Raw genomic sequence first — 25727 nt, forward strand, 5'->3', positions numbered from 1 at the left:
ATTGAATCGACTACAAGAAATGTCCTTGTCCATTTGCCTGATCATTGTACACTATCAAATCCTCACGATCCAAGAATCAGGCGTGATCTGTATCAGCACTCTTTGAACTACATACCTGCTTCAACGCACCAGTCCCTTTTGAACAGAAACTCTAGTTCATACATCAAAGTTATACATCTTAGATGCTATACTGTCACTGGTATCAACAGTTACAATCTCAAATTGTTGAAAATTCCTCCTATATGAACTTCTTGGAGTAGATGTCCTTGTCCGAACAATCGCCGCCAGATCTACAAACACCAGAAATTCATATCCAGAGCCCTTCCCCTGAAGTCACAAATCAAGAAACGTCTCCAAAGAAGAAGACAAGCCACAAGCACTCCCATTCTTCAAAACTTGCAACATCACCTGGAAAGAGGCCAATTCCCTCGAAAAGCAAGAGCAAGGAGAAAGAGTCTCCAGCAAAGCACTCGCAACCCCCTGAAAAGAGCAAGATGGGCGGAAGCTCACGGAACAGCTCACATGGCTCCCACAGCTCCCACAAGGGTAGCTCGTCATCACATTCTTCCAAAAAGTCAAAGTCAACCCCAATAGATGATCTTGACTGGTCAGACATCACAGATCCCGAAGAGAGACGAAGAGTCCAAAATCGGATCGCTCAGCGCAAATTCCGTAAGATTTCTGATACCATATAAATACACAAGACGCTAATAGAACTGTCTAGGAGAAAAGGCAAGAGAGAACAAGGAGAGAACAGAGCGGGATTCTCGAAACCAGGAATATGCTGGCAACAGCTATCGAATTCCTTCTGCCAATGACTTCAGTTCCTACTCAGAACCCTCAGGTCTTCCTTGGGGAAGTATGAACATTGGTCCCTTTTCAGGCAGAAGCCGAGAGGCCGAGAGTCGACACAGCAGCAGTAGGAGAGGAACGCACAGCGCAGGTGACAGCTTTGCAACAGCGACATACGGGGCTTCACCGTCCTACAATACACAATGGACGCAACAAACCTACGGCGAGAGCAGTGGAGGAGATGAGATGTACTATGATGATTCGTACCTGTACAATCCAAGCCCAGAGCAATAGACTGGGATAAAGCTATGGTAAGGTTATCCCTTGTTTCTTCGAAAGGCGCCAACTAACACTGTATGCAGCGAGGCAACAAAGATACCTACAAAGGTTCATGTTTCACGATTAATGTCACAATACGAAATACGACACGCACTCTTCTCCGGTGTTCCTTTTGTAATACCCCGCTCTTTCATGCAATTTTTGGTGGTTGTTAAGCCGGAATTCTATTATTGGAAGCGGCTGAGACTTGAGACGAAATAATACAAGACGACCAAGGATGGTCATACAGGGCGAAGAACTAAATTTAATTCTGAGATAAAGAGACGGAGATTCCTCTTCTCTCATTGCTTTCTATTTTCTATTCATAGATCATGTTGTAAGATATTATTACTTGCTGTACTATATTACTGGCGTTGAAGAGATGGAGACGAAAGGAGGATAAGCTCCACACAATCAGACAGCTATTCGATTCACTCACCCAATGATGGCCTTGATATACACACAAGTTAGGTGACTAATACCCTTTCAAAAGAACTGCAGCGGCAGATGAGAACAATCTGCCGAGAAACTGGTTGCCATTCAACCAGACTCATCACCACCTGAGTCTCCCTGCTATTTATGTAAAGGCTCCTTTCAATCAACTTAACTCAATTCAAGATTCTTTTTGTCTACTAGGTATTCAAGAAGTATCTAGATGTCCCTGTAACATGAAATTTAGGAGTGCGTAAATCTATATGTTCCCAGGCTAGCAGAATATTGGCGTGTAAACCAGCGATTGCCTAATTGGGGAATCGCTGGTTCCCGCCTCCACTCGTATCCAGATCCCTGCCACCTTTTTTCCTTACCGCCCGGCAGAAAAAGTGATTCTGCCAGGAAATCGCATTCCATGAAGCTATCGTCAATTCTTTTTTGCGCCATCCATCACAACAAGACTTGACCACGAGACATTGTACCGATTCTTTCTTCTTTACGCGCAGACGTAGGACAATTATATTCTCGTGTCTAAATTTGTATCGAATCCTACAACAAATATCTTCATCTAGACTCTCAAATCAGCACGATGGCGTCGCACCCCGCGACCAAGACTAAGCCGGGTATGTTAATCTTCTACTTGAAACTTCCTTCTGCGACACTTGTACCTACTCGTCGAATATTTCAGCTCTTTTCTAACGTTACGTTATCCAGCCAAGACCCTGAAGCCCAGGCAAAGCAAGGCAGCCATGCTTGAGAAGCGCCAGGCGAAGCGAGTTGCTAAAGCAGAGAAACGAGCGGAAAAGATGGCCAAGGCCAAGGCCAATGCTGAGGCTAAGAAGGCCGTTGGTGGCGCCCCTCGAAAGGAGAAATATGGCGCAAAGAAGCGAGTCATTAGCGACGCAAAGAAGAAGTCGAAGCTCAAGCTTCGCGTCGAAAAGCTTGAGAAGAAGGCAAACAACTTGTTCAAGGAAGCGAAGAAGGCTGCTGCCCAGTACCAGGCTTTGCTCGATGCCGAGGTAAGGTGGTCCTTGAACGCTTACTAGCCTACATACTGACAGCTCCCCATAGAAGAACGCTGCTGAGTCCAAGCCTGAACAGGACAGCAACAATGACGATGACGACTCTTCTTCCGATTCTGATACCTCTTCCGATTCTGATACCTCTTCCGAGTCTGGCGCTTCAGAGGCTTCTGACGCCTCTGAGAACAAGGGTGGCGTTCCCGTAAAGCAGGAGCCTACCGAAGTTCCCGAAGACACTCCTGCCGACGAGATCGTTATGAAGCACCGTCGATTGAGTAACGCTGGTTCCGAACGAAGCCGCATCTCCGTTGCCGATGTTCCTTCGGAAGCAGAGGAGGAGCCGAAGAAGTCTAAGAAAGACAAGAAGAGCAAGAAGGAGAAAAAGGTGAAGATTGTCGAGCCTGAGGAGGCCAAGGAGGAGGTCATTAAGTCTAAGTCCGAGGACGAGGATGAAGAGCCCAAGGTTTCTGACAAGAAGGCTAAGAAGGCCGAGAAGAAGCGCAAGCGAGAGGCTGAGGCCAAGGCCAAGGCAGAGAAGAACTCGGAAGAATCCGCTGCTCAAGCTGAGCAGTGGCAGGTCGATGGTCTTGAAGGTGGCTCTGAACGACAGGCCAAGTTCATGCGACTCTTAGGAGGTAAGAAGGCGGGTGCTGCTGCCCCTACGGCTCATGGATCTACCTCTAAGGGCACGTCTGATTCCACAAAGGCCGAAGCCGAGATTCAGAAGCAATTCGAGGCTGGCATGAAGATGAAGAATGACGGTGGAAGCAAGCGCCGCGGTCTTGGTGCCTAATTCTTCGAGGACGTGGAGCTGGTCTAAGCTGGGGAGAGAAGCTCAAGACTTTAGCAAACTCCCTTATACTAAGGGCTGGTATTTTGATCGCATGGTTCATGGCATGGCGTCAGGTAGACAAAAAGGCAAAGAAATAAACCCTTTGTTTGATCTTAGTAAAGAAATTGATTTATGTTAAATTCAGTTTGCGCCTATTCTCCTCAAGTCAAGTTCCATGTGATATCAAGACAACTGCTCCCACAGTGAAATACAGTACAGGCTCTACCCCCTTTTAAGCTCCATTGGACGGCGGACTGGTGACCCACGCTCGTATATGGACCGCACGGCGCAAATGCCGCCAACACCTCTTATTTCTCCAAAGAATTGCAGTGCCGGCGCCGCTCGAGCGAGGCTTGGTTGGGGTATTGTGTGTCGTTTGTTTTTGGCATTTTGTGTTTATGTTTTGTAATACAGAGAGGTCAATCGAAGAAAAGGTTTAACCGAAGAATCGGGAGAGAGCCTCGAAGACGAGACCTCCGAAGATGACAAAACCGAGGATGCCTAGAGGATATTGTTAATATGTTGAGCCGCTTTGCAACAAAAGCGATGCTAGCTTGAGTACTTACTGAGCCAGAACATAGAGATAGGTGACTTCTGAACCTTCTCGACTCGCTTCTTGACTTGTTGCTCGGCCTTGCCCATCTTGTTCTCATTGACCTTGGCAAAGGCCTCGTTGCGTCGTCGCTGCTGGGGAGTTTGCGCCTGCGGACAAGATATCATGTTAGCTCCATCTCCGTCATGAGATCGACACTGTCGAGCAAGGGTTCCGCGAATTAGCAACGTACCATTGTGTCTGAAGGGCTCAAGTATTGACTAGTTGAGGAATCGAGGAGACGAGAGTATAAAGATTGGGTATATAGGAGGTAATAAGTCGTAGAAATTGAATTGCTTCGGGTATGGAAATTGCGCGTGTTCAAGTACTGGTTCGGAGATCGGCTAGGGGACAGATTTCAGAGGCCCTGTAAGTTAAATGGGTTGCTAACAATTTTGGGGACATGTGTTCCTTTCCCCTTATTACAGGCAGCCCAGCGAACATGGGAGGTGGAAACTAAGGACTGCCTCCTTCCCCCACCGGCCCCGCCCCCACTCAACGTACCTTACGCCACAACTCATATGTGGCTGTGCTTGGGAATGAAGCTTATCGATTGCTTTTCCAGTATACAATTCACTGTGCATCAACACCATGATTTCCACAGCATTGACGAGGCTACGGCCTGCGATTGCGCCAAAGGGCGCTTTTAACAGAGCTATCTACTCCACCAGCCGAAGAACATACGCGAGCAAGAGTCAACCCAGCCCAACGGTACGCACACTAGTTCATAGTTTGAAGCTTGTATTGACAAAGCTGTAGTCTCAGTTCTATCGCACATTCACACGGCCGATCGCAAAGACACTTCTTATCGCTGTTTTTTCATACCAGCTTGCTTACTGGTCATGGGTGAAGCTTGAGACAGACGAGATCCGCGCCGAACGAGATGGTTAGTCTTGAAGGATGGTTGCGACAAGGAAGATCGGCTGACTTTGCTTCTCATAGCTACTATCAAGAAATTGGAAACGACGATCAAGGAGTACAATGCTGAAACAAAAGCAAAAAAAGCCTAGAGATAATGATGTAGAGATGTAGTTGAGTTATTAGGTAGGAAGCGGACGAGATTCCATGTAGGGCTGTTCCTTGCAGTATTGGTATACCAAATCGTTCAATAGAATTGCAATATCTAAAACGACCTTTTTTTACATATAACACAAACAAAGTCTACAAACCTCGACAAACGTACCCCCGAGATGAATCAATCACAACATTGCAGTTCATCGTAGTACTTTTGCCAAGACGTTCAAGTCAACGCCATCTTAAACTCCAAACATACCCAAGAAGCACATCCCTCATACTGCCAACCACATCATCAATGACACTACACCAAGCATAAATGTGCCAGGACGAATAACCCTCGCTGCGCTTATCTTTGTTCTCGCCTCGCCCGGATAGTTGCATGTGATGCTAGAAGTATCGGAATTCCGTTCTCCATAGCTGACGTCGAAACTTGGGAATCCAGGTTGCGGACATGTGAACCCTATGGCCGAGGGGCAGGACTGGACGACGTCGTAGCAAATATCTTGACAAGGCAGCAGTTCCTTGTAAGGGCCGGGCTTGACTGTTTCGTCGATCCAGGCATTACGGGAGGAGTTGTTTGCAGATGAGTTGAGTCCTTTGCGGAAATTATCAGGGAGCGTGGTCCCGTTGGGGAAAGCCTGGAAAGCGTTGCGGACGACGCTGAACCTGCTGCCACCCATGACATCTTCACAGCGAGGGATAGTGACAGTGCAGAGCCAACGCTTGTAGGCGGCGCGGCACTCATCGCAATTTCGCACAAGCGAGTAGAGCGACTCGGGGGTTGTTTCGCAGGGCATCTGCATCATAACCTTTTCAAAGTTGGCATACATCTTTCTGGCGTAGTCATCATAGTGTTTTGCCAGGGCCGTGTTATTGAACTTCTTGTCGTTGCCTGGAACAGCGTATTGAGTCTCGTTGCAGAAGTCAAGATTCGTGACCATCTTACAATTTGAGCCTGGTAGAGTCAGTTTCATACGAACAAACAAAATGAGTATTTTTAACTTACTGGATGATGTTTCAAACGAGGTGGCCCGGTAGACTGTACCCCCGCCACCTGTTGTTTCGGCCCTCTTACCGTTCCCTTCTGGCATCTTGACAAGAATACCCAAGTACGAGGAACTATGGTTGAGACCTGCGATCAAGAATTGCTGTTTGGGCAGTTGGCCTGGTCCTCGTGTCGTAACGCCTGTTGTAACGAGATCATTGTGTCGCCCTGTCCTATTGCTATTCGCCCAAATTTCGGCACTCTGTTTAAGACCACAAGCTGAGTGTCGCAAGCCGTCAATCGATCTCAGTTTTTCGTCGCCAACGAATAGTTGGTAAGGGGGCGGCCTCTTCATAATTTGCTGAGTCTCACTTGAGTCCTCAGTCAGATTGCTAGTGACAAGAAGCGCTGAGGTCGAGTCGGTATCCATCAATAGCAGTCGAGCGGTGCCGTTTTGAGAGTCATAGTTATGATAGTATTCATCAAAGGATATCGCGATCTGATACTCCCAGTCGCCATCATGCTTTTTTGTGATGTTGGGAGCGGCAACACTAATGTAGATGGCATCAGTAGCATTAACGGTAACCATGGCCGCGCCCTCATCGAACGGTATCCTTTTCAGGTCAGAGTTTGTCTTGTTATAGTTAGATGAGTCTGGACACTTGATCTTGCTTGACATTGAAGTGTAGAGACTGAGTTGTGGCGCTGTTTCAGGATTGTTGTCCTTGTCCTTGGATTTCATGGTTGGTCTCGAACAGGTATTTACAGATATGTAAACCGTCTTAGACTCTGCTCGACGGAAGTTTTGATGACCAGGATCGTCCTCGGCGTTCCTCGGTTCGTGGCCATCGTCGTCCCTCTTGTCCTTGCCGAATAATGTCTTCTTATCCACGACGTAACAAACAGTTGCGCCGGGACTCAACTTTCGACTATCCGGGCCGTTGTTGGTCAGGAGGGACTGTTCTGCTGGCGCACGACCGAGAATACTACGGTCGAATGCGCCGAAGTCAGGTTCGTATATGAGATTTGATGCATCGCTTCGTTCGATATGTGTTTCGGCGTCGAATATAGAGTCATGCAATAGCTCCGAGGCATGGGCATTTCCAAAAGCGCAGAGGAAAAGACTCAGCACTAGAGTAAGTATATACGTTTTCCTTGATATCGGTAGTCGTGATATGGATGCATTGGGTATCATGATGGTTGGCGTTCCCTCCAGGGGCCTTCGCCTTTTTGCTTAGTACGGCTTCGATCTAGCGACGTGCAATCAGGAAACGAGTGTTCTTTTTCGTAGCATGAGGCTTGGTATCAGATGCAAATGACCATTGTGAGATCTCCCAAAGTTATATCTCGGGGGATTTCGTCTTGATTGGCAGAAGATGGTTGGACGAGTATTAAAGATCGAGGTAGTCGATTCAGCCCACGATGAGAATGATTGCTGACATCGATAACCACTAACTAATTTGATACAGCAAGGGGAAGTGCGGCGCAGTCGTCCGTTCCAGGGGTTGTGCACCGCCACAAACGGTTCAGCGGTACAGATGGCGGTCGGGACTTTTTGAGTCTGGGCGAACCCACGAACGGTTACAAAAAGCTTGGGCCATGCTAAAAATAAGGCCTATCCGTGGGCTAGCAACTCGAGCGCTACGTCAAGGTCACGCCAGATCGGATCAGATCGTCGACCGAACACGCTTGAGCTTGAACTACCAGTAAAAGATTGACGATTAGTGACGAACTGTACCATATTATCAAATATGTATTGAAATTTGCAGCTTCAGTAATCGGACACGCGACAGTCGTAGATGGAAGAATGTCTGAAAAATTAGGGGACCTTTCTTCAACACTGTAGATCACAAAGTGAGGCGATGTGGGGTAAGCAAAAACGACATAATCGCGAAACGTGTTCTCATGACGTTCCAAAGAGAGCGTCTTTCAGTATAATTCTAGTCAATACCTTTGGCATTCATTCGTCAAACAAACAGGGCCATGACAAGAGTCACCCCTTCGCGCTCAAGCAGCTGCCCAGTGCAGCGTCTCTCTCTAGCCTGTATACTTCCCAACCCTGATGTTGATCCTTCTCATCCACCTTCAAACCGTGCAGCATTACTTTGAAGCTACTCGATTCCTAAAAGGCAACAATTTTCCATTCATGTATAACCGAAAGTACTTGGTCCGGGTCACGCGGAACACGCGAGATTTGGATTAGCGACCAAGCTTCACAGCGGTGACCGTTTACTCGGTCTTGTCGAGGCCATCAGCCTTGGCACGGAGGCCTGAGGCGGTAGAGCCGGACTGCTGGAAGTATCGGCCGAGGGTAGGGGCCAGGAAAGATCGGAAAACGAGATCAGCACCCCTATCAAAGTCAGTATTGGAACAAAATTCCACATGGAGCGGGGCAGGTGTAGACCCGCATTAGAACTTACCGGAAGGCAGGGAGAGAGAGCCAGAGGAGGAAAATGAACTTGAAGACAAAGTAAAAGGGGAACCAGTAGACAACCTGGACGAAGCTCTCAATGACGGTAAAGAGAGCAAAAACGACCCAATACTGGACAAAAAGTTAGCAACCCTGCTCTGCTGCCACGTAGAACCCGGCGAATCTCGGGATCCGCTCCGGCGGTTAGGAAAAGAAGGCCACGTACAGTCAACCACTGAGTATCATCCTCCTTGTTGTGGGTGAAGAGAGCACCAAGCGAGTAGTAGGTGGGAATGACGAAACCAGCTAAGTTGGTAAGAAGCTGACCGCCGAGGTTGAAGATGATGAGGAAGAAGTAGAGAGCTCCGACACCGATGACGGCGTAGGCCTTGGGAACACCAGCCTGCTTCTCAAGGTTGTTGAGGGCGGGGTACTTGGAAAGCTGGATAACAAGACAGTTGTCAGCATTTGATCTGGATCAAGCCGTTGCGCAATTTGTGTCGATTACGAATATGAACACAGTCGCAGCGTCGTTGAGAACTCACCTCACGGTCGAGCTGACCAAGGTATTGCTGGGCCTTGTCTTGAGCGGACATTGTTGGTAATGATGTATCAATAAGTGGTAATGTCGAAAAGTTGAGTGATGGTAGGAAGGTAGAGTTGTAAAAAAAGACGTTGGAGGGGTTGGTGTGAAATAGCTGACTTAGCGTCCAATACGTAAGAGGAGCACAGTTGGATTAAATGGAAGAAGTAGACTAACAACAGCGAGGCAGCCCTGAGCAGCTTTTATCACTGCGCTAGCTCCAGCTGAGATGGGGGGGAAGATAATGGAAGACACCTATCTAGCCTGTGAAGCGAACCGAAGCGGGAACAAAATTGACGCGGAGTCAGTTGAACGCAACAGTGTCAGTGGCTTGTGACCCTGTGGACTCGGGGATTTTTTGTGAGTTGATAAAGTTGATCAGCAACATGCTTTAGGGTGAGTGACGGAGTGCAGGTGATGCAGTTATTAGTACTAAGATAGGGATTTATTCTAGCAATACTGTTCTTAGTTATCACAATGAACATTTAGCTCTCTGTAAAGTACTGTAGGTCAGTCTATCTGATTGATTTTCTGACCGAAAAAGTCATCTCATACTCGTCATTGTTAGACTTGTTGGTTATAGCGATGACGCAAGGTTCGTAGGTACTTTGTTATGTAGCGCTAATACGAATCATCACATGTATCTGCACTAACAAGAAAAATACTAAAATAAAAGAATTACATCATTTTCTAGATTGAACGGAAGAAACACTAAAAGGGGGCATTGGAGAGGTGCATACCCGTATGTACTATGTAGCAAGTTTACAACAAACAACGCCGTAGCCGCTGCATTTAATGCAATGTAAAAAAGCGAAATGTCTTCTGTTATAATTGTTCACGGAAGCGGCTTCTGGGATGTTGTATGCACTGTTTGTGTTATGTGTTTCTCATGTGCAGAGGATTGTGACTGTGATTGATCTCGTGAGCGTATCATATACTCGACCGACCGGCTGGTCTTATACGGCAGAGCATGTGCTTTCTTGACATCTCACATCTCCCCCAGACAACTGAACCGCTGTCAAGAACGTTGATCTTGGCTGAATCAGTTCTTGCCCGTCCTCATTCACGCTGCAATGCACAATAGACATATGTTCAGGGCAACCGTCATGTCCTTCATAGCTGAGGGGCCGTCCAATTCTTGCGGCGAGTACCTTTTGACCGGGAGTAGACTAGCAGCTTCAAGCGTTAGAGATACAGATCGAGACACGATCGTACAGAATAGGACGCGCAGCCAGTCAATGCTCGTATACCGTGATAGCAGGAATTTCGGCTAATTTACGGTCTCGAAATGAGTACCAGACATCCAATCCGATGAAGCTCTCGTGAGACACGCCAATAGAACATGTGGGTAGCCTCCACAGCGATTACATAATACAGCAGCGTACTTCTATAGGCTGCTCAGCACAGACTCTATTTCTCGTTGACCTCGCAACGACAACACAAGCACAACAACAGTTGCAGCAAAGACATACCATTACCTTGAGCACCGCGCCAAAGATAGCCCGCGCAGCCCCTTGCGCGGTATTATTGTGACTTGTTTTCATCAAATCATCCAACACAGCATTTTTTATTTGTTCCTGAGTCTGTGGCTGCGGTTTTCTCCCTCGAGTTTGATTGTTGTTGAAGCGGCGCATCCGAACCCCCCAGCCAATGTTTATTGTTTGGTAGCCCACAAATTCCTCTCAACTCAACCTAAATCAACAACGTCCCCGTCTCTCATCTAAGTACCTACTACTTACCTACCTACCTACCTATGGAGCAGGGTAAGTGAACTTTCTCCCTGTTTTTCCTTCGTCCCTCCTACCTCCGAATCAACAAACTTAATCTTGGAAACCCCAATCACGACGCGATTAAAACACTCTCAGCAAAACATAAAGCCTTCTTGCTTTCCTAATTCTAATAAAAACCTTTCTGTCCCTTCCCCTTCATCTCTGACGAGACTTCGCGATCGTTAACAAAGTTTTCGTTTCTCAGTGGACAATATTTCAGCTGCTGGGCAGACTCAAGTTTTATCAGCCCGCCCCTCAGCTCGGTCAGCCAGACGTCCATTGTCCCAAGCTTCAACGGCATCTCTCAACAGCCTCGAACCATCAAGCTTTGTGGACACGTCGGATATGTATTCCGGACAATGGTTGCCCGGCGATCATGCCCATATGCACGCGCATGCTCATGGTCATGTCAAGGACATGAGTGCCAATCAGATGTCACCGGACGAAATGCTAATGCAGGCTGCGACACACATACAAGGCGGCCAAGATTTTCAAATGGATGCTTCCATGAGTGCTCCAATGGGTCATCACTTGCAATACCAACAACGGCATCCTTCGCAAAGGCACCCCCTTCCAGCTGAACAGTACAACAACAATGCCAGCTTTACCGAAGGCGACAGTCAACTGATAGAACGCGATGAAAACGACGAGGCCGATTCTCGAATGGTTATGGGCGGAGCTCCTAAAAACACGTCGGCTCGATCGAGCGCTAACAACGAGCATGAAATGAGACAACTGTATCATGTCAACAAGCACCGTGGCCTTGACGATGTGGCCAAGGAGTTGCACGGCAATGACAGAGGTCCCAGCTCGGAGCGAGCGCGACAGGTGTTTGCCATGCTTTGGTAGGCCCACAGTGCATCGATATAAGGTTGGGCTTGTACTGACTGACCGTGCTAGGATTAACTCAGTTTGTAGCAGCGGCAAAGGATCTGTCCCACGAGGACGGGTGTATGCCAACTACGCCTCGAAGTGTGCCAACGAGAGGATAACTGTACTCAATCCTGCCAGTTTTGGCAAGCTTGTTCGCGTTTTGTTCCCTGGTCTCAAGACAAGACGGCTAGGTGTCCGTGGAGAATCCAAGTATCATTATGTCAACTTCACTCTGAAAGAGGAATCGCCTGAGGTACATGAAGCTCCAGCCCAGATAGCTCGCCCTCAGATTGAAAGTACAAGTTTCACTCCAGACTTCAAGTATGCCGTCACCCCGTCTAATGCCATACGCGTTTGCTAAACAAGGACTAGCCAACTCCCAGCACCATCAAATACCAATTTAAGTCAAGGAGCACTGCCTTCACCTCACATCGGTACCAACGCCAAGCCAGACACAAACACGCGCCAATTCGTTTCCCCGTCTCACAGCCTATATAATGAGCATGAAGTTCGAAGCTTGGAGAGTCTCAACTCCACAACAAAGACCCAACTCGAACTCGCCTTCCCTCCCGAAACCGACGAGCCTATTGATCCTGGTGATCCTCTTCCTCTGCCATCTATCGAACAATTCCTCCCTCAAGGAACCGATCCTGATGCTGCCATGTCTCTGTCAGCATTGTACAGATCTCACTGCACATCGTTAGTTGAGTGCATAAGGTATTGCAAGGAGAAAAACTTCTTCCACCTATACACCTCTTTTCAAGGAACACTGACAATGCCTGTGCAAAAACTGCTTGGGAACCCAGCCATGGCGCCTTGGATCGAGGCGTGTGATTTTGTGCTCTACCAACGCATGATGAAGATTGTATCGAGTCTCACCCTCCAAGTGGTGCCAAAGCCTATCTTAGATACCTTTCGGACCATATCAGACAAGCTTGTCCCCCATATCCGGGAGTCTTTCCAAGGCCAACCTCAGCACGTAATACGAGCCAAGGAAGGCCCCGCGACGCTTTTTGCTGGCCTCCTCGACCGTGCACTTAGAGTGAACCTGACGGCTCACGCGGCAGCAAATATGCTTTCCAGCCAAGATAATCGTAACCAGATGTTCTCGGATTGGGTTACCATGATACGACTACGAAAGATTGCCGAGTGCGTACCTACTCGAGGCATGGACGATGTGGTAAATGTTCTCCTTCATGAGATTCGATCTCTTTTGGATAATCCCGAGGTGCCTTGGGAATTAGAGACTATCACGGTCTACGGAGAAATCAACACAGGCAACAGTCGCCCGGATAACGGCAACACACGCGCTTCAGGTCAAAATGTGCTTGACAGCTGGGTTGAGTTTCTTCGACGCTTGCCCAGCAGATTCCCTTACGCTTCGCCCACGGAAATCGTTTGGTGTATCGAGCGCATTGGCACAGCAGTGATGCGAGACATCACGCTTGGTGGGGGAAAGAGCTTCGGTGCGTGGTGGGTGACAAAAACATGGCTGGATGAAATGACATGCTTTCTGGCGGAGACGGGAGGATTCATGACGCAGAGGAGCAGCCACACCACGGGGACCAATACAGCCGCTCCCCCTCCACAAACAGCGAAAGACACAAGCCGACAAAATTCCCGATACAGCAGTGGCAGCGATGAACTCAACTTGAACAATGCGTCTCAGAACCAAGGAGAACGAGCACCGTTTCCTCCGGCCTCCAACAAAGTGAACCAAAACTCGATGAGCATGAGTGGTGGCGATATGCACGACGACAGTGGCATCGGGATCAGAACGCCCGAGGAAGAATTCAACTTGGATAAGTTTGACTACGCGGGTGCAGAAAACCAGGAGCACGACATGTTGACAGGATCCGAGTTCGCCCCAGGCGGGCTATGAGAGTTGGAGTAGAGGGCCAGCAGGGCCGCATGTGTTGTCGAGCTTACACGGAGACTGGCGTTCCGGAGCTGGGATATATTATACCCTTTGGTGATTTAATGGTGTCGAGCAGTTCCGCCAAGGTCTTATTCTCGAATCAGAGACGATGGGATGACGGAACGAAGACATGATGATGGGTCTGGGGTGAGATGTACGACTGGTTGAGTTCCAATGGATTGGAAAGAGAAGCCTTGTAGAGGATGTGTTTGTTTGGATTTGATATCAGATCACAATGCTTGGGATTCGGAGTCGCAGCATAGCTATAACTGGGTATTGGCGTTCAGGTAACCCGATGGATGTAGGATTGGTGGGACAAGAAAGAACAGGACAGACTGACTGTTCGATTATGGTGTATGCTATTATTATTATGAAGTAACTAAAACTAATTTGACAATTCAACAACTGTTGTTTCGACTCAATAGTTATCAAGTCGGAGCTTTAACTTTGATTGGTTGATGAGTGCTACTAGTGCTCTCCTAACCGTGAGGTCAAGATAAGACGGGACCATTTCTCGATGTAGCTATTCAACTTGCCATATATCTATAACTTGCACTTGATTAAGGTCTGCTTTAGACATATAAAGGCGAGGGAAGTAAATTGAAGTTGGTAGAGTATTACAGGGGACAGTTCAGGTTACTCTGTACAATGTGGGGGTGTACTACTAGCGCAGTGGGGTCAACTAACTCAGTCGACAAACCCACCAAGGAAAAAGAGGCCAAAGCCGAAGACGGAACTTAGAACCAAGGCCGAGTCATACAGAGGAAGAAAAATATACGGCAGTAGCTTGCTTACCCTTGTGGGTGAGCTGTTATTCGGGGCTTATTCCGGACATTTGCTTCTGATGACTGTGTACTAGAGCAAGAAGCCAGCAATGTTGTTGTATATAAGGATTCTCTCTTGTCGTCGATGAATTTTATTCCAAACTTGCAAATTAATACGCTGTGTAAGAAGTCTCTGAAGGAAAAAAGACATTTTGGGGTTGATCTTGTTGGACGCATCCAAATATCTCGAAACCTTGGCTCCGTTTCCGGACGGCTATATCCATATCCAGTCGACATTGGATGTTATTATAGCCTCAAGGGCATCACCCAAGCTGATTTGACCTGTCTTTCTCTCTCATTTCAGCAAGTTTTCTATATAAAAAAATTGTCAAAGGATCTACCCAGAGGCACATACAAAGAGTTGACAACACTGCACCAGCTTTGTGTTTATCACCTTATACAAGCCAATTCGACCCCCAATCGACTGCCCTATTCCATCTCACGTCTCATATTGCTCACAGTCTCCCCAGTGGGTTCGCTCTCGTTTGAGAAGTACGGAGGCGACTCGGCGCTTGTCCGTGGGTACTTTAACTCACTGACTGTGTTGTACAAACGGGCATTGGTACCTTAATTTATTAGTGCCTCACTCAATTGAGAAACTTTTTTCTCCCTCGCTCGTTCTGTTACTCAGCCGGAAAAAAACGAACTCCACCACCAAACCGTTCAGTTCACCATCAGCAGCAGCAAAGCCAACGTAACAGCCATTGAACCGGATCCACGTTGAGAGACTTATTTCCCCAAGTTTCTTTGTTTCATCCTTACATAATACTATACTGCAGTCATGGGAAGCCTCTCATACAATAATTCGCCAGACCTTGGCTGGGTCGTCCAGAAGTTCGGTGGTACCAGCGTGGGCAAGTTCCCCGACAAGGTTTGTTGTTCCCTCCCCCCGTTAAAACTCGGAAAGGTATTGTTCATGTTGTGTTTATTCACGATGCTAACAAATATGGTCTAGATTGCAAAAGACATCGTCAGGTATGAAAAAACCTTGTGAATTATGAGATTTGGAGAAGAGGAATGGATGATTGCGGGAGATGATTCAGAATTGTCATGTCTGACTTTTGTCAATAGAGCCACCTTGTCTCAAAACAGAGTCATCGTAGTATGCTCTGCGAGAAGCACAGGCAAGAAGGCAGAGGGTACCACCAGCAGGCAAGTCTCTATAACATTCTTCTTCGCAGAGGAAGAATGAATTGGTCAAAGGCTAACCATAAAATAGACTTCTGGCCGTCTATGTCAAGCTGAGAGGTGTCGGTGCTGCTATATGCTCTGACGAGGAGCAGCAGAACGAATTGGTTGAGCAAGCACGCGGACTGATGCTCGATATTTGTAACGACCATGTCTTTGCCGCTGAATCATTCATAAAGGACCAAAATCTTCGTGAGACGCTCATCCAGACCGTCAAGGATGAGTGTCAGGAGCTGGTTGAGTACATCGTGGCTGCCAAGCGATTCAACCTCGAAATCAACTCAAGAGCAAAGGACCGTGTCATCAGCTTTGGCGAGAAGTTGAGTTGTCGATTCATGACGACTCTTTTGCAGGATGTGGTGAGTACTCACCTTGACTTGTGTGCTGCGCGAATTTCCAACCCCCTTGAAATACATGTATTTTTACAGTGTCGGGAGCTTTGCTTCTTGTCTTTGTTTTATGGCACTGGCATGCATATTCCTTGGGGGAAATAATTTCTAGAGCTGCCATGCATTTGCTTGCACTGTTCAAACACTAACACCCAACTCAGGGAGTCGAATCTGAATACGTCGATCTCTGCGACGCATTCCACTATGACGCCGCAGGCCGTCTCGACGACAGATTCTACCGTACAGCTACTGAGGCTTTTACCCGCAAGATTGCTGCTTGTGAGAACCGCGTCCCGGTCGTCACTGGATTCTTTGGAAATGTCCCCGGCAGTCTCATCGACGGTGACATTGGCCGTGGCTACACCGATCTTTGCGCCGCCCTTCTCTCCGTGGGCGTCAAGGCTGAGGAACTGCAAGTCTGGAAGGAGGTCGATGGTATCTTCTCAGCCGACCCCTCAAAGGTTCCCACAGCGCGCCTCCTCTCATCCATCACCCCCTCAGAAGCAGCTGAGTTGACTTTCTACGGCTCAGAGGTCATTCATCATCTTACCATGGACCAAGTTATCCGCGCCGAGCCTCCCATTCCTATTCGTATCAAGAACGTCAAGAACCCCCGTGGCAACGGCACCATTGTTGTTCCTGATCGTATGCGCTCTGCTAGCCATCAGCTTACTCGCGGTTCTCCCACCCCCAAGGCTGAGGCAGAACACCGAAAGCCCAAGCGTCCTACTGCCGTTACCATCAAGGACCATATCAGTGTCATCAACGTGCACTCTAACAAGAGATCCATCTCACACGGTTTCTTCGCTCGTGTCTTCTCTATTCTCAACCATTACTCCATCTCCGTCGATCTTATCTCTACCTCTGAGGTGCACGTTTCCATGGCCATTCATGCTAGCAGCCAGCAGGTCGAGGCTTTCGCTAATGCCGCCGCGGAGCTTGCTGATTGCGGTGATGTAAGTATTCTCACCGACATGGCAATTCTGAGTTTGGTTGGTGCCGAGATGAAGAACATGGTTGGTATTGCAGGACGCATGTTCTCTACTCTTGGAGAGCACAACGTCAACCTCGAGATGATTTCACAGGGTATGTATCTACTCCAACAACACGCATCTCCAAAAAAAATCTTGCTAACGTGGTTCAATAGGTGCTAGCGAGATCAACATCTCTTGTGTGATAAGTGCACGGGACGCTACTCGCGCTATGAACGTGTTGCATACCCATCTTTTCACTTTTCTCGAGTAAATGTCAAGTAAGAGGCGTATAGTATAGTGGGCACCTGCATGCGGTGGGAGTTGTTATTTTCGAGCTGTCGTACCGTGCCTTTTGGAATGGTTATTGGTTGATGTATTCCGTGGGCGTTTTTTGGAGTTTTGTTGGAAGGTAAGGCATAGAATAGGTAGTTGTACTGGTAGGGACGGAAAATGGTATTCCAACACTGAAAGATCTAGGAGACACTACGATATGATTTACTTAACAATTATAAATAAACATAACATATAACGATCAGTATCCTGCAAAATGGACATGATACAGGGTAAGCCTCTGTGTCTTGTTAGTGGATGTTTCATAGGTTCCATTCGCATTTAGCGGCGGGGATTACTGTTTGAATATCTACGGCACCTACAGTGCCGCTGTTGATGCGGGGCATTTGCAGATTGATACCCCTGTCAGAGCCAGAAACACGGACCGAGCTGTAGCTTCTGGTACATATAACATCACCCAACTTAAACCTGGTACATTATCTTTCAAATAACTCATTATTTCGAGTTCCCGCAACCCGATTCATCAGTCCAACCAAACAAACGGCGGAAACGACCCCTTATAAGCGACTCTCAAGCTCGATTGGTCGCCCAATGTCGGTGTCGCTTTATACGCAGAGTCCGGCTGCCACATGCTAGACTACATCTGGATGAATGGATTGAACGCCGGTTCATGGCATCGAACAAAACGCGGTCATCAAGCAACGACTACGAGGACAAAAGCGCCTGGGAGACGTGATTGAAGGCGCCACGCATCACACCAACCGAAAACACAGCACATACACCTTCCCCAACCATGTACAGGTCCAAAACGGGTGCTGCCAACCGGGGCAGCATCCTCAGCACTCTCAAAGCGACGGAGATGCTTGATACAAAAGCTAGTCTTCCTGCGGGTACGAATCATACTGCCTTGACGAAAGCAAGCTCCTGCGACTAACAAGATGGACAGAGATCTTGGTTGCTATCCTCGACTACCTCCCCGTCGCCGATCAAATGCGCTTTGCCCGGGTATCACACCGCATGCGAGATATGGTGTACGACGACACACGATGGGTTTCTAGGTTAAAGAGCATGGATTGCTGGGACGAGGTTGAGGCCCGACGTCGATTCGAAGAAGCAGTACGACGGAGACGAGAATCTGCCAACATCGCGGCCAAGCAGGCAAAAGGAATCGCAGTCCCTGCACAACCCACCGGAACAACAACACTATTCGATGCGTCGTTAGAAGAGGCCAAAAACCGTGCCGTGGCTGATATTCGTGATGGGTTCGAGACAATGGCGGTGGGGGCTTCGAGCGACCCCACTGAAGACCCGGCAGCATACTTGGATGTCTTCAAGAAAGTACGAAGTATTCGAGGCGGTGCAAGGCATGAGTATGGCAGGATTTATGGTGCATTGGCACCGTTCTACTTTGACCTTGCGCGGGCCAAGTCTCATGCCGACCCCATCATATTCCAGGCCTTCCGTGACCCAGAAAAACAAGCGCAAATGCTTGCCAACCTTAAGAGGTTTGGTCATAGCGATTGGTCTCCTGGTTGTCATGAGCGAGAGGAGAAACTATCGAGCATGATGGGTATCTTCGAAAGTGCGGTTCTTCGAGAGTTCGAGCAAGGTTATGAGTTTTGGGATGTGGATGGTCGAATGCATCGATATGCACATGTCCTGCATACTCTTGACGGCGCAACAGGAGGCGTAGACCTCTTTATTCATAAACACCCGATTTTCAACGACAATGAGGTACTGGTCATCAACGCTATGGATTGTCTTAACCAGGCAACGGAAGATGAAAGCATCATACTCGAACCCTCACGGCTGTTCTTTGAGATGATACTTGCCAAGGTCAACGAACAAGCTTCAGTCATGGAACGCATCTTTCCCGAACCTGCGAACGTTTTTTGGAGTTTCGTAGAAAAGGTGAGGGAGGATATTATTATGGAGTATGCGACACCACTGTTCGATGAAGCCCATGAGCGAAGCATGGCCGCTTATCTCAAAGCTGTGTCCGGTGTCTTCGAGCAGACACTGCTCTTCTTTCAATCCCTTACACCCCCTGAAGGGTCAAAGAAAGATGTCAAAGAGATGGCCAAGGAGTTCTCATTGCGCGTCTTCGAACCGCATCTCGACCTATATCTCCAAGCTGAGTTGGACTTTTTCACGAACCATGCTGAAACGGAAGTCGCAAGTTGGGAGAAGAAACTTTCTGAACAGGATTCGACTATCGAGTCCTTTTACATGTCGAACATTAACCGATCGGCCGATAAGAAGGACTTTTTAAGCTCTTTCAAGAAAGTTGTCATGATGCCCGTTACTGTCCTCCCCAGCTTCCCAAAGGGTTCCCCTTTCGCAATAAGCAAACCTTCAGCAGCAAAACCAGCCCGGCCGGCTTCTAAAGAGTTAAATGGCGCTGGGACACTAAGCCCCCAACCTTCACGGCCTGAGACCCCCAGCTTGGGAATCGAAGGCCGAGGAAGCCCCTTACCTGCTCAAGCCCCTACAGACGAACTCGCAGCCAAGGCAGCCATTATGGCGTCAAAGCTTGAGGGTATCAAGTCACTGTTCAGTATCGAAGTGGCGCTTAATCTGGTGCACGCTGCCAAAACCAGTCTTGGGCGTGCTTCGGTCTTTATTAGTCTTGGAGGACAAGCTGGAGGTGAGGCGCGAGAGCAATGCGCGACCATTTTCGTGGTGCTGCTCCGCATTCTAGGACAGAAACATGTCAAGACAGGGTTTGACATGGCTGTTGACCATCTGTCGCATTATAATCCAAGAGAGGTTAGCGACCATAACAAGGCGGGCGTGGCACCTCTTGTTACTTTTATCGAACTCGTCAACGTGGGAGATCTGATCTCACAGATGATTGACGTTTTCTACGAGCAACAACTCGCAACTCCCAAGATTGCTGACCGCAATGATTTCTTGGATCCAGCAGGCCTGGCCAAGAAGAAGTTTGAGCAAATGCTTGACGAGAGTGTCGCTGCTGGCTTGAACAAGGGTATTGATGTCCTGATGGATGAGGTTGAATACCTCCAGGGCACAACTCAACCGCCCACAGACTATAACCCTATTGACCCTTCCGCCCCATCATCGTCCTCTGCATTCGGATCTGGCTTTAACATCGGTTCCAGCACCGTCGTCGAGAAACCAGCTGCACCCGCTGCAGAGCCTGATATCGGCCCTACAGCCACAGCTAAACGTATTGTCGAGCTTGTATCATCACACACGAAAATGCTGGTCGGTACGACGGATAAGTCTATGCTTGATGTTTTCAACGGCGAGGTCGGCTTGCGCCTCTTTACAGCCATCTGCAAACATCTTAAGCGTCAACGCATCAGTACCGAGGGCGCAATCACCCTCATCGCTGATATGAATATCTATTATGAGTACATTAGAACTCTGCGCAACCCAGACCTGCTCGCCTACTTTGCCGCCCTGCGCGAGCTAAGTCAAATCTTCCTCATCGATCCTCGGCACGCGCGCGAGATGGCCACTGTCATTGCGGACGGCGACCGTTTCGGTGGAGTGTTTCGTGCCGAGGAAGTCTACGAATATGCGCAGAGACGAGCGGATTGGTACCAGGTTAGAAAGAGCGTCGAGAGAGCTATGTACGGACTTGAGTGTATACTCATGTAAGACTTGGAGTAGATACTGTTTGTCTGGATATATTTACGAGGTAAAAAATGTCGATGTTATGAAGATATGTCAAGGATGAAGCATTTGGTTGGGATATCCATAGTCTCAAATTTATGAGTATGAACTGAACTGATCCGAAGTGTCTAATAAAAATTCCCATTTTGTATCATGATAACTGTACTGTTTACTAGATGTCGCATATTGCTCTTCATACTCTTGTACAAAACCAGACGCCAAAGAATGCCCACGAAGTTCATGCCATATGCTCTTACACCTATTATATCCGCGCTAAATCTGCCTGTCTTTAGTTCATGCCGCCAAAGTCGAGCTTGCGAGCAACCTTGGACCCTCTATCATCGTCAATTACGCCTGGACGCCGCTTGAGATCAGCGCCCATTTTATCGTCAGCTCCTGTGCCGCCTTTTCGGGGAAGGTCTTGCTTGCGCGTGGGCTTTGGCTCGGAGTGCCACCAAGGATGCTCGAGCATACCACGGGCGGTGATGCGCTTCTTTGGGTCAAGGATGAGAGTCTTCATGAGCAAGTCTACGCCATCAGAACCGACCGTGCCGAAGCGCATCTCGTACCAGTCCTTCCCGCGCACAGGGTGTTTTTCGGGGACAGCATAGCCAGAAAGCTTAGTGACGCCAGGCCAATTGTCGTCCGTTGGGGTGCCAACGAGCTCGCAAACGAGGCGGACCTGGTCGAGATCTGTATTGCCAGGCATATAGGGCGCACGCATGATGAGCTCGGCAAAGACGGCGCCAACGGACCAGACGTCAACGGCGCCGCTGTAGTGCTTTGCGTCAAAGAGAAGCTCGGGAGGTCGGTACCAACGGGTGATGACGCGCGAGGACATTAGCTGATGGGGGTCGGCGAAGCTGCGCGCAAGACCAAAATCGGCAAGCTTAACCTCGCCGTCATCCGCGATCAACAAGTTGTTTGGCTTGATATCACGATGGAGCACAAAGTTTTCGTGGCAGAACCAGACAGCACGAGTGAGCATGCCCATCCAAGTCTTGATATCTGCAGCACCGTAGCGGACGGATTCGGTATCGCGGATGAGCATTTCCAGGTCGCCTAGAGGCAGGTATTCGAGAACGAGGTTGAGGTTCTGGTCCTTGGAAGAGAAGACGGAAAGGAGGGAGATGATATTTGGGTGGGAAAGCTCTTGGAGGTGCTTTAATTCGCGGACGGCGTCGGGGGCCATGCCTTCGTCGTATTCTTTCTGGACCTTGATCTTCTTGATGGCGACGAGGGTGGTGGGCTTTGAGCGGAGGTGGCCCAGAAAGACAACGGCGTAGGTACCTTCACCTAGCTTCTTGCCTAGACACTGTTAAAATAAAGTTGCGCAACCTATCAAATGTGCCGTACCCTTTACATATTTGCGCTTCTCTTCGTCGTTCATTTGCTCAGCGAGATCGAGTGTGGTGGGAATGCTCGTTGGCGCAGGCGCAGAAGTAACAGGAGGCATTGGCGTTCCATTGGAAGAAGAGGTTTGCGAAGTGACATTCTTAAGAGGTGAAGAGATCGCGCGCCCGAGGGTTTGCGCCTGAGCGGCTTCAACCGTATGTGTTACGACTGGTGAACCCGCCATGTTGGATGAAGAACAAAGCGACTATCGAGGAGTTGGTGTGAGGAGCTGGAATAGCCAGCTGCAGTACTATTGGGGACCTTTACGAGGGTGCTAGATCGCGAGATGGTCCTAGGCGGCTGGATAGGTGGTGGCGCGTCGATGCGCACTAAAGATGAACGTGATTCAGTGTTTAACGTTGACTTTGTAAAGTCGAGTTGATGTTTAGTCGTTTGGAGGAAGCTGGATGCAAGCTTATCGTTATCGGGAATTTGAGATCGGAACATCGGAGCTTGGGATGCCGACTCATGTACGTACCTCTACCTCTCGACTTACACGTTCAACGTCAAACCTACATCTTCTTCTTCATCACCTCACCAACATTGAAATCGCGAGAATGCTGGACTCGTGTCGCGTTTAGCTACGTGATCGCGCTGTAACTCGGAGACCGTTTTGCCTAGCAACAGGTGGCAAGATGCCACAGCCCCTTCGGCCTCTCTTCGAAGCCTATACTTATGCCACTGATAGAGCAAAGTTGCTCTCCACGAGTCACGAGAAAGGATTACTGGGCATATGATCGAACATTTGCGCCCCCGATACTTTGATCATGCTTCTCGGGCGTTTTACTTATCATCGCCACCTCACAAAAGCTTCAATAAGGAGGTGCCGTGAGGGGATAACTCAAAGGAAAGCCTCAGAATGCCTGTTGTTGTAGAAACTCGAACCATAACGCGGTTCACACTTTGACGGGGATGAGCGTGTGCTCAAAAGGACACGTTTTAATTGATGGTATCGCCGGTACTTTTTTCAGAGCAGCAGGTCATCGCCTCCAAAAGGCTGACCATGGATCAAGTTCCAACCATTGAGGCTTCATGGGCAAATGTCGATGATTCTTTGATGATAGCTCAGATACAGATTCGATAAGAAGAGGAGGTGACTGTAGAGAAGATGGTGGTATTTAAGATTGCATTTGGGCCTTCATCTTGGTCTAATTCAAGTCATCGGCATCAATCTTCATTTCATAGACCCTGATTACACATTTTTTGCATCATTTCATTGTTCCTGAAGTCTTTTTCAAATGAGACTTTCCCTGCCTTTCGTTGCGCTTTGCGCAATTCCTGCTGCTGTTGGCATAGCCATTCCTGACAGCGCCAAGGAGGTTGGCAAAAGCGACTACAAGCATCACGGCGAGCATTACCATGGAGTACACAAGTACCATCATGGAGAGCACAAGCATAAGCACAAGCATCTTCACCCCCATGAGCATATCCACCATGTCCATCATAAGCATCCTATCAAGCCTTGCCATATCCTCACCAAGGAGCGAGTTTGCAGGGACTTCCATAAACTCACCGACGAGGTCGAGAAGGTGATCCATGTTGTTCAGACTAAGGATTGTGACAACGACGAGTCCTGCTGGAGTGTACGTTCAGTTAATTACTTTGGTCAAGTATTTGACAGCTCTAACGTGTGAATTATAGGGGGTCGTCTATCACATCTACAAGCTCGAGCATCACCTTGATACCTATGACAAGGAGATTGATTATACTACACTCAAGAAGTGTTTCAGCTGTGGTCAAGAGTCTTATGTCGTTGACTGCTACCTTGGCGTACGTTTTTGTTCTCGACTGTTGAGAAGATTGTGCTAATGCTTTGATAGTATGCTGATGCCCTGATCCGCCTTCTCAAGGTACTCAAGCACAAGACCAAGCACCTTGAGGGTGAGGTTGATCGCCCCGTCCTTACTTCTATTAACAGTCTTCGATCTGCCAACTACGTGAGTGAGCCCCTGTCGGTTCTTCTTCCCATTTGTACTTACACAATTGTTAGGCCCTGACTTATGAGATCGGTCGCCGCATCAGCTGCAAGAAAGACCTCAAGATCATCATGGAGAAACAGGGTGCCGACGATGGCAGCACCAAGGGTAGCGTCCAGCAAGCCTTTAGCAAGTTCATCTACACTCCTCTGATCACTGGTGACGACTTTGAGAACAAGGGTTCCTACGGTGATCCCCGAGAGAAGGGGTACGAAGGAAAGAGCTACAACAAGGATGTCAAGGTCTTTAAGCACCACCACGAGCATCACCATGGTCATCATCACGGTCACAAGCATGGTCATGGCCATCTTCATGCTCATGAGCATGGACACAAGCACGGCCACATTTACCACAAGTACCATCATGACGAGTACAAGCATGATGATGGCTACAAGCATGACAACAAGCATAAGGACGACGAATACAAGCATGATGAGTACAAGCATGATGAGTACAACCACGACGATGGCTACAAGCATGATGAGTACAACCACGACGATGGCTACAAGCATGATGAGTACAAGCATGACAAGCCTCACTACCACCGTCTTTCTGTCCGTAACTACCGAGATCCTCAATTCGTTGACAAGGACAATTACTCACTGGAACCCAGTAACGATCAGTACGTCCGCAACCCCTATGGTGCCTACCGCAACATGGAGAGGGAGAAGGAGTGGAGGGATAGAGAGGATGAGGAGGAGGAGAGAGCAAAAGATCTGGAGTGGTTTCGTCGAGAAAACATGAGGGTTTATGCTGAGGCCTGGCCAAGGGGACCCGCGCCATTCCCACCGAAGTGGCATTCACCAAACCGCAGTCCTTACAACCATTACAACGGTAACCGTCGCTGGGAATAAGTCTTTGATTCATAATGCTGTTGTAACTAGTTACCCACTATGCAGTCTGACTCTTACAGTTGCAGCGCCTACTTACTGTACTGGAGACTTTTAGTTAACGTTGGACTGTTTGAATGTTACAAGTTTATTATGATTGGATATCGATTGACTCAAGAGCAGCGCTTGTAACGTGTTGCTCATGATTCGTGCAGAGATTATAAACAAAGCGATTAGAAATAGAAGCTGAAAGGGTGTAGACGGGCTCCACATGTCGACGTCGTTGGCTGAGGCTTATTTTGGGCTGTGACGATGTCTCATGATGTAACTGGCTGATGATGTCATTTTCCTGTCGTTTCTTTTTTCTCTTTTTCGTCTCTCTATTCTCTCTTTACTACCCAAGTCGTGATTACAAAGGATCAGACTACATACAAAGACCTAGTCTTAATGGGGAATTTAATCTTAGCGACAAACACTTGAATAGGTAATCATCTTTTCTTCTATTCTTCTGCGCCACAAGATCTGTTGTAGCAATTGAACTGCCGCGTCACCCCTGCATCGCCGCGTCAATGCCAAGTAACACCATTAACAGGTCATCAAAACCACAGCCATTCTTGGCCACTTCGTGATTAGGTACTGTGACTGCGTGTGATAGCAAGGCTGAGGAAAAAGTTA

The 25727-nt window shown here is 48.3% G+C and overlaps 11 protein-coding genes across 11 annotated transcripts; 7 read left to right on the forward strand and 4 right to left on the reverse strand.

Annotated features, from left to right (window-relative positions):
* Positions 1 to 260: 260 nt before the first annotated feature.
* On the forward strand, positions 261 to 1086 carry FGSG_13146 (uncharacterized protein; the record flags this gene model as incomplete). Its single annotated transcript, XM_011328882.1, has 2 exons — positions 261 to 672; positions 725 to 1086. The coding sequence occupies 2 exons, from the start codon at positions 261 to 263 to the stop codon at positions 1084 to 1086; spliced, it is 774 nt and encodes a 257-aa protein (XP_011327184.1).
* Positions 1087 to 2011: 925 nt separating this feature from the next.
* On the forward strand, positions 2012 to 3438 carry FGSG_07415 (uncharacterized protein). The gene is made up of 3 exons (XM_011328883.1): positions 2012 to 2165; positions 2257 to 2561; positions 2614 to 3438. Exons 1-3 carry the CDS (start codon positions 2132 to 2134, stop codon positions 3355 to 3357), a joined length of 1083 nt encoding a protein of 360 aa, XP_011327185.1. The 5' UTR covers positions 2012 to 2131; the 3' UTR covers positions 3358 to 3438.
* A 45-nt stretch (positions 3439 to 3483) lies between these two features.
* On the reverse strand, positions 3484 to 4313 carry FGSG_07416 (uncharacterized protein). The gene is made up of 3 exons (XM_011328884.1): positions 4182 to 4313; positions 3963 to 4098; positions 3484 to 3897 (listed from the first exon to the last, which is right to left on the reverse strand). Exons 1-3 carry the CDS (start codon positions 4182 to 4184, stop codon positions 3833 to 3835), a joined length of 204 nt encoding a protein of 67 aa, XP_011327186.1. The 5' UTR covers positions 4185 to 4313; the 3' UTR covers positions 3484 to 3832.
* Positions 4314 to 4570: 257 nt separating this feature from the next.
* Positions 4571 to 5057, forward strand: FGSG_07417 (uncharacterized protein). The gene is made up of 3 exons (XM_011328885.1): positions 4571 to 4699; positions 4748 to 4874; positions 4931 to 5057. Exons 1-3 carry the CDS (start codon positions 4580 to 4582, stop codon positions 4996 to 4998), a joined length of 315 nt encoding a protein of 104 aa, XP_011327187.1. The 5' UTR covers positions 4571 to 4579; the 3' UTR covers positions 4999 to 5057.
* Positions 5058 to 5080: 23 nt separating this feature from the next.
* Positions 5081 to 7423, reverse strand: FGSG_07418 (uncharacterized protein). Its single transcript, XM_011328886.1, has 2 exons — positions 6012 to 7423; positions 5081 to 5960 (listed from the first exon to the last, which is right to left on the reverse strand). The coding sequence occupies exons 1-2, from the start codon at positions 7183 to 7185 to the stop codon at positions 5278 to 5280; spliced, it is 1857 nt and encodes a 618-aa protein (XP_011327188.1). The 5' UTR covers positions 7186 to 7423; the 3' UTR covers positions 5081 to 5277.
* A 379-nt stretch (positions 7424 to 7802) lies between these two features.
* On the reverse strand, positions 7803 to 9139 carry FGSG_07419 (yop-1 protein). Its single transcript, XM_011328887.1, has 4 exons — positions 8946 to 9139; positions 8627 to 8842; positions 8411 to 8532; positions 7803 to 8340 (listed from the first exon to the last, which is right to left on the reverse strand). Exons 1-4 carry the CDS (start codon positions 8994 to 8996, stop codon positions 8220 to 8222), a joined length of 510 nt encoding a protein of 169 aa, XP_011327189.1. The 5' UTR covers positions 8997 to 9139; the 3' UTR covers positions 7803 to 8219.
* Positions 9140 to 11136: 1997 nt separating this feature from the next.
* FGSG_07420 (uncharacterized protein) lies at positions 11137 to 13507 on the forward strand (the record flags this gene model as incomplete). Its single annotated transcript, XM_011328888.1, has 3 exons — positions 11137 to 11597; positions 11653 to 11946; positions 11998 to 13507. The coding sequence occupies 3 exons, from the start codon at positions 11137 to 11139 to the stop codon at positions 13505 to 13507; spliced, it is 2265 nt and encodes a 754-aa protein (XP_011327190.1).
* Positions 13508 to 15148: 1641 nt separating this feature from the next.
* On the forward strand, positions 15149 to 17189 carry FGSG_07421 (aspartokinase; the record flags this gene model as incomplete). The annotated part of the gene is made up of 6 exons (XM_011328889.1): positions 15149 to 15238; positions 15323 to 15342; positions 15471 to 15506; positions 15587 to 15971; positions 16106 to 17030; positions 17092 to 17189. 6 exons carry the CDS (start codon positions 15149 to 15151, stop codon positions 17187 to 17189), a joined length of 1554 nt encoding a protein of 517 aa, XP_011327191.1.
* Positions 17190 to 18002: 813 nt separating this feature from the next.
* On the forward strand, positions 18003 to 20965 carry FGSG_07422 (uncharacterized protein; the record flags this gene model as incomplete). Its single annotated transcript, XM_011328890.1, has 2 exons — positions 18003 to 18099; positions 18156 to 20965. The coding sequence occupies 2 exons, from the start codon at positions 18003 to 18005 to the stop codon at positions 20834 to 20836; spliced, it is 2778 nt and encodes a 925-aa protein (XP_011327192.1). The 3' UTR covers positions 20837 to 20965.
* A 175-nt stretch (positions 20966 to 21140) lies between these two features.
* On the reverse strand, positions 21141 to 22430 carry FGSG_07423 (uncharacterized protein; the record flags this gene model as incomplete). Its single annotated transcript, XM_011328891.1, has 2 exons — positions 21141 to 22159; positions 22208 to 22430. 2 exons carry the CDS (start codon positions 22428 to 22430, stop codon positions 21141 to 21143), a joined length of 1242 nt encoding a protein of 413 aa, XP_011327193.1.
* A 1054-nt stretch (positions 22431 to 23484) lies between these two features.
* Positions 23485 to 25076, forward strand: FGSG_07424 (uncharacterized protein; the record flags this gene model as incomplete). The annotated part of the gene is made up of 4 exons (XM_011328892.1): positions 23485 to 23829; positions 23888 to 24016; positions 24067 to 24183; positions 24237 to 25076. 4 exons carry the CDS (start codon positions 23485 to 23487, stop codon positions 25074 to 25076), a joined length of 1431 nt encoding a protein of 476 aa, XP_011327194.1.
* Between the last annotated feature and the right edge of the window lie 651 nt (positions 25077 to 25727).

Source organism: Fusarium graminearum, chromosome 4, assembly GCF_000240135.3.
Source record: "Fusarium graminearum PH-1 chromosome 4, whole genome shotgun sequence".
In the NCBI taxonomy this organism is placed as follows: Eukaryota; Fungi; Ascomycota; class Sordariomycetes; order Hypocreales; family Nectriaceae; genus Fusarium; species Fusarium graminearum.